This window comes from Gracilinanus agilis, chromosome 2 (genome assembly GCF_016433145.1).
Source record: "Gracilinanus agilis isolate LMUSP501 chromosome 2, AgileGrace, whole genome shotgun sequence".
Lineage (NCBI taxonomy): Eukaryota > Metazoa > Chordata > Mammalia > Didelphimorphia > Didelphidae > Gracilinanus > Gracilinanus agilis.
This window is the reverse complement of record NC_058131.1, coordinates 279,411,882-279,418,991: the sequence shown is the minus strand read 5'-3', so window position 1 is coordinate 279,418,991 and position 7,110 is coordinate 279,411,882. Positions and strand designations below refer to the sequence as shown.

Sequence of the window (7,110 nt, the reverse complement as noted above, 5' to 3'; positions counted from 1 at the left end):
GGAGGGATGGAGAGAGGGAGAGGAAAACAGAGAGGGAGAGAGACAGAGAGGGAGAGTGGGAGGGAGAGGTGGGGAGAAAAGGAAGGGGAGAAGTGGGGAGGAGTGGGGGAGATAGATAAAGGGAGAGAGGGAAAGGGAAAAGAGAGGAAGAGAGAAAGGAGGGAGAGCGAAAGAGAAAGGAAGAATGAAGGAAAGGAGAAGGGAGGGAGAGGGAGGAAGGGAAAGAAAGGGAGATAAGGGCAAGGAAGGAAAGAGAAGAACCTAAGTCTTCAATTTAGAGAAATTCCTTTCTCCACAGAAGCCCAGTAGATGGCTGGCATGACCTTTTTTGCAGTGCTCCCTAGTTCAGCACTGGGGGAAACACACTTGGAAAGCTTTGAGAAACTACAGGATACATTTGGAGTCGGGTGACCATGACAGCGGGCGGGAGTTATATGAGAAACAATTACAGGAACTGGGGTTGTTTGCCTTGGAGATGAGTAGTAACATGGACGCGATCACAGAGCTAGAGCTAGAAGGGTGCCCCCTCCCCATTTTATAGATGAGTTTCAGTGATTCACCCAAGGTTATATAGGTAGTAGGGGTCAAGCCATAATTTGAACCCGGGTCCTCTGACTTCGCATCTAGTACTCTTTCCTCTGGTACCAAGCCGCCTTATGGAAGGTGGGGAGGAGTAGGGGAGAAAACTATATACATAACACTTAGTCTCTTTGGGCAGAGACCATAGACGCTGCTGGGGACCAGCCAGAGAGAAATCCCTTCCTCCCCAGCTAGAAGTCCAAGGGAGAGCCATCTTTGGCAATGGGACAACAAGGTTAGGTCACCTCAAAAGAAACTGCAGGCCACCTGTCTTCGTTCTTTACGGCATCCAGAGAGTGCGGCCGTTCCTGTCCTCTTCCCTAATCCCCCTTGGCTCAGATCCTCCCCCGCTTCTATCACTAAGGAATCAACCAGGTGCCAGCTCGGACCCTTCCGCGAGGCTCCACAGAGCAAGTCTCCCTCCCCTGGAGCCAAAGTGCACATGCGTAGTTCCCTGGGAAGGATTCTAATCCAACCCTTTCGCTGCACTGCCAATATCTGTAGGGCTGTCGTGGAGAAGCAATAAACCTGGTCTTTATGATTCCAGAGAACTGCACCATCACCAGAGGATGAGATCCACAGAAGCCTGACTTGGCCTCAGCAACCAATTTTTTTTTTCTGAACAGGATTGTCCAATAATTGATTTTAAACAATAGTGAGAGGGGGCAACTGGGTGACTCAGTGGATTGAGTGTCAGACCCAGAGTCAGGAGGTCCTAGGTTCAAATATGGTCTCAGGCACTTTCTAGCTGTGTGACCCTGGGCAAGCCACTTAACCCCCATTGCCCACCCTTACCACTCTTCTGCCTTGGAACCAATACACAGTATTGACTCCAAGATGGAAGGTTAAGGGTTTAAAAAAAAAAAAAAAGAAACTTATTAGCTATGTGACTCTGGACAAGTCACTTAACCCTCTTTGCCTCAGTTGCCTCTTCTGGAAAATGAGCTGAAGAAGGAAATGGCCAACCACTCCAGTATCTTTAAGAAAGAAAACCCCAAATGTGGTCACAAAGGACACAACTGAAACAACTGAACAACAAACAAGAAGTATTAAATTATGGAAGTGAGAAACAAGAGTCCGAGACAGTTGTGACAGACATAGTCAAGGTAGAATTGACAGGATGTGGTCCATTGATTGGATAAGAGAGATGAGGGAGAGAGAAGAGTCCAGGAAACCCCCAAGGTTAAACCAGTAAGTAAGGTAGCAGCCTTACCCTGCCGGGCTTCTCCTGATGCGATATGTCTGTAGAGCAAAGACTAGAAATACATGCTACAAGGCTGTGGAGTGAGTAGACAGCGAGTTGGCTCTTCTGTCCAAAGCCAAGCAGCAACGGAATGTGTGGTAGTCCAGACACCAATCAAGGATGCTCGACCCTTTTCCATGCCTCTGTGACAGACCTTCCTGGGACAGTGTGGTGCATTTCTAGATCTGGCATTACTAGGCAGATGGAGACAAATGAGAGGAAGGGGAGAAGCGAGAAACAGGAATGATTAAAGGGCTGGCAGGATTGATTTATGAGTAGAGGAAAGATTAAGGGAGTTAAATATGTAGAATGTGGATAAGCAACGACTGAGGGGAGATATAACTGTCTGCAAAAAAGCCTCCTGTTGGAGAGAGAGGAATCAGCGCAATGGAAAGGGTATCGCTATGAGAAGGATGAGCTTAAAGCAGATTAAGGGGGAAAAAAGAGGGTGGTTAAATGTCAGGAGAAACTTTGAGTGATAGGAGACACACAGGTATGCATAGAGTGTGGGCATGTTCCTGCCAAACAAGAGAAACACAAATGGACAGAGGTCTTGAGAGCTATACGATGGAATAAGTTTAACTGGCAGCTTGGTAGTAGCTAGCATTTACAGAGTGCTTTAATGGCTAGCATTTAAATACGCTTTACGATTTGCTAAGCATTTTACAAATTTGATCTTTAAAATAAACCTAGGAGGTGTTCAAATGAGAAAACTAAGACAAAAAGGTTAAGTGACTTGCCCAGGGTCACACAGCTAGTAAGTTTCTGAGAAACAATGGGGAAAGGGAAGCAGTGTGGTGTTAAATGTTTAACAACTGGCTCTCTAAAACAAAAAATATACAAATGACACACTTTTTTACAAAAATTAGTTTTCATTAATGTCTTCTTTTTCATATGATCAGAGTTTTCCCTGGTTGTGCCCCCTTCTCCAGAACCATCCCCCTATAACAAATAGAATTTTTAAAAATAAAAAAAGAAAGGAAAAGAAGAAAAAATCAACACAATCAATCAACACATTGAAGAAATTAAAAAAAAAAAAAACCTTTACAAGGTACAGCACCCACAGATCTCCCACCTCTACCACACGTGGCTTAAGGATGTCCTCTCATAGCTCTTTACAAATGATACTTGAAAATTCATTTAAGCTGGCTTTTACCCCTAGTACTATAATAGAGAAGATTCAGAGTACCAAAGAAAGGGCTGCCCACTTCATAATCTTGTCTAGAACCTGACATCTGCATCGTATTGAAGGGCAGCAATGAAAAGGAGGTACCAGAAGGTGGAGAGCCATCAGGGAAAGGAACTAGGAAATGCTTGTTAATTGAATATTCCATTTAACAGAGGTTAGATAGTACTGATCTATGATGTGGCTAGACAGTGTGTTTGGGGGTAGGATGATAGCTGAGGAAATGGATGGAGAAGAGTGGAGATTCCTTTCTCCTCTGACTATTGCCACAGCTGGCACAAACTGGGGGGAAAAAAAGGTTGGAAAGCCTTTGTCTCTTGTGTAGTAGAAGCTGGTAGAGAAGTACTTAGAGACAGACAGTTTTCAACACTTCTTGGACCCCTCTCATCCAAGACTTTCTAAATACTTCATGAACTTTTTCTTCTACTTCCCTCAGCTGATGTTGCATCCATAACCTCAAGGGTCCTTGGGACTTTTGGTGTGATTCTGTCCTGTAAGGTCAAGAGATACCTCACATGTCTTCCTATCTTGTGTCCTCCCAGGTGTAAATGCAACCTCCATGCCAACCTGTGCTCCTACAAAGAAGGCGGCCTTCAGTGTGAGTGTGAACATAATACCACCGGCCAGGACTGTGGCAAATGCAAGAAGAACTTCCGAACCCGCTCGTGGAGAGCAGGGTCCTACCTACCCCTTCCTAATGGCTCCCCTAATGCATGTATGTATAGTAAGGAGCTCAGGCTGGGGATGGCCCTTGGGAGGTCATTGCTCCTCCTGCCTCTGGGTAAAACCACATCCTTAACCATCTCTAAGGATGATAGTGATAATCATACTCATAACATTCATATAGCATCTTAAGGTTTTCAAAACACTTTGGATGTGTTACCTCATTTTTTATTTAGGTAGGCACTTTTATTATACCTCTTTTACAGATGAGGAAACTGAGGCTGAGAGGTTACGAAACTTGCTTGGAGTTATGCAGTTAGTAAATAGGTAGGACTGAGGTAGGAATCAAACTCACAACTTTCTGTTTTTAAGTCCAGTGCTCTATCCACTATGATACATTGATCCATTCCTGAAACTTTTGTGGCTCTCCAGTCCAGGATCTCCTGAATATAAGATGTGTCTAACCTGAGAGGCAGAAAGAGGAACTAAAAGGAACAATGGCTTTGGAGTCAGGAGGCCTCAGTTTAAATCTTTGGTGTCATGGGTTGAGTCATTCAAACACCTGAGCCTCAGGTTCCTCATCTTCAAATCAAGTGGGTTTGCCTAGATGTCCTCTGAATTTTCTTCTGACTAGACCTATGTTGGTGTGATGAGTCTCAGACTCTGTCTTACTTGAAGTCCTTTCTCTCAAGTGTCTCATGTCCACTGGGTCCAGGACATCATTCAGAAAGCATCCCTTGTTCTTAAAGGCTACAGTGAAGTCACTCTTCCATCTTCCCCTTTTCTAAGGGATGGCATCTTTTGTGGCATGAACAATGCTGATGAGAGGCAGCATGGGTGAGGGAAAAGGAGCAAGATTTGTAGTCAAAAGAACTCAATTTCCAGCTCTTCACTTCCCCGTGTGGCCTTTAACAAGTCTTTAATCTTTCTGGGCCTCAGTTTCCTCATCTGTAAAATGTACTAGAAAAAAAAAAACCTCGAATGTCCCTTCCAGCTCAAAATCCTACGATCTTATAAGAGTCCTGACAAGGACCAGGACCGGCCAGAGGCAGGGTCTGCAAGTCTCTTGGTAGGCGATCTCAGAAATCTCCTTAAGGCAGTGAGATCTCCAACCCACCCGGAATGAGGGGGAGGGAGAGTCCAGAGTTCTCAGAGATCATCTGTGGAGGCAGAAAGACCTTCTCTCTGGGTACCCCACCCCTGGGACAGCCCAGACCACTGGAAGGCTTTCAACACAGCTCAGACTTGCAAATGTCACTGGTTGGGTTTCTAATGGCCTTGCCTGGGAAGGGAGGCTTAGCCTTGCTCTTTTGCTTCTCCTCTCGGTGGGTGAAAGATTTATGTGGCTTTAAGATGATCAAAGCTAAAATACAGGCTGCGAGGGCCGTGACAGGAATGTTGTGTGTGTGCCGGGGACGGGAGACGACAGAGCCTTTGAAAGGGAACGAGCTTGTCAGCTGCTGGAGAGCGCTTGTGGGTCTTCAGAGAGCAAGGAGAGCATTCTGGGGCTATGACAAGAGCTCCGTGACTGCCGCCTCCTCTTCTGTCTCCCTTTGTCTCTGCTCATCTCCCAGGCTTTGTTCTCATGTACTGTCTCTGTTTTTCTATCTCTTATCAGTCCCACTTTGTGGAAATTCTCTTTCTCTCCTTTCCTTTCCTTTCCTTCTTCCTCTCTTCTTTCCTTTATGTTCCACTCGGTCTTTTCCTTTCTTTGTCCTTCTCTTTCCCTCTGTTCCTCCTCCTTTCTCCGTGGCCATTTCTTCCCCTTCTTCTTGCTCTCTCTCTCTTCTTTTTCTTTTCTTTCCCTCCTTTCTTTTTCATTTCTTCCCTCCTCTCTCCTTCCTTCTGTGTGCCCTATGGCTGTCTCCCCTTTTGGGGGAGTGTTCTTCAAGGCTCTTTATTGTCTTGATTCCAAGATGCCCTCCTTTCTCTTGTCTGACACTTGGTTCTCACCCAGTGCCTGAAGATCCATCCTTATACCTTAAACAGAAGCTCCTCTCCAGCCCATGGCCTATTTCATAGACCCAGTAAATTTTAAATGATTATGGAAAGCCTTCTGCCTCTTGCAACTTCCAAAGTAACCGAGTGATTTCACAAAGTCAGTGGCTTGACTTCCTGCGTCATTTCATACACTCAGAGTTTTGGAATATCAGAGTTGGAAAGGGCCTTAGAGATTACTCTAGTCCAACCCTCTCATTTTTTAGATGAACAAAATGAGAAATAGCCAAGGGGAGTGATATTCGCCTGAGAGCAGATAGTTAATAAGTGGCAGAGCTGGGTCTCAAATTCAGGTCACAGGATCATAAATTTGGAAGTGGAAGAAATCTTAGAGGCCATGGAAGCTGATTCCTTCCCTCCCCCAACTCCTCAATTCATTTTACAGATGAAGAAACTGTAGCTGTAAAGAGGTTGAATGACTAGCCCAGGGTCACACATCTAAGATGGAATTTGAATCGGTACTCTAACCCCAAGTCCATTGTTCTTTCCATTCCATCACACCTGCTCTCTTCATGTTGAATCAACAAATATTGAAGTGTATAGCTATCTGCAAAGCATTGCATCGAATACTGTGGATTCAAGACTACGTGTGACACACAAGTCCTGCTCTCAAGGGACTTTCTAAATTGTGGGAAAGACAAGTACACGAGGAACTATAATGAGAGATGGAGTAAGAAGTGCAAAGGAGAGATCCAGGTGACTCCTTTGATCCCCTCCTCTCCTCCCGCCTTCTCCTGTAGGAAGGAAAACATATCTCTGCACGAGAAAAATGTCTTTGTAGAAGTTTCTTCATTGTATTTGGGAGGAAGACTATGGTAGGAAAAGGCATGGCAGCTACATCGTAGGTAGCTACAGAATGCTTGCCAAAGCCCCCAGATTCTTCCAGGAGTTTCCTAGAGTTGTCTGAAGGTTCTTGAATCTCAGAAATAAATGTGTTTTTTTCTTCTAGCAAAGAAGAAGATTTATATAGCTTGGAGAAGGGATGGGAGGGCCATGTAGGAGCAGGATCTGGGGTATATCATTTCTGGATTCCTTAGCATGTTGGGAGAAAAATACAGCCCCTCCTAATCCATAGCCCACCCAGGGAAAGATGCCACCTCCCCTTGGTGTTCTTTCTCTGAAATGCCCCCAGACTTAGTGGGCAACACTTTCTTTTGGGACCCAGGTGTCTGTCTCCAAGCTGAAGGTGGATGCCTCATCTCCATGATCCCCCACCCCATCCCACCCTTCCTTCAGAAGATAGGAGCTCTCTGCAGAGAGTAGAGTCAGTTCCTTCAGCCCCATAACGTGACCTTGTCTTCTGTCTCCTCTAGGTGCGGCTGCAGGCTCCGCCTTTGGCAGTAAGTAAAGACCTAGGGGAATGAAAAGAAGGTTGACATCCTTATTGCATGAGCCTGTTTGCATGAAAAGAAAAGGAAAAAAAAAAAAGCAAAAACGAAGG

The 7,110-nt window shown here is 45.3% G+C and overlaps 1 protein-coding gene across 1 annotated transcript in view; it reads left to right on the top strand.

Moving 5' to 3' along the window:
• The window catches only part of NTNG2 (netrin G2), a 107,588-nt gene that overhangs the window by 75,092 nt on the left and 25,386 nt on the right, over positions 1–7,110 (top strand). The window contains exons 3-4 of the mRNA XM_044661318.1: positions 3,551–3,723; positions 6,983–7,009. Coding sequence (XP_044517253.1) covers positions 3,551–3,723; positions 6,983–7,009 — 200 coding nt within the window. The remainder of the gene's footprint in view (positions 1–3,550; positions 3,724–6,982; positions 7,010–7,110) is intronic.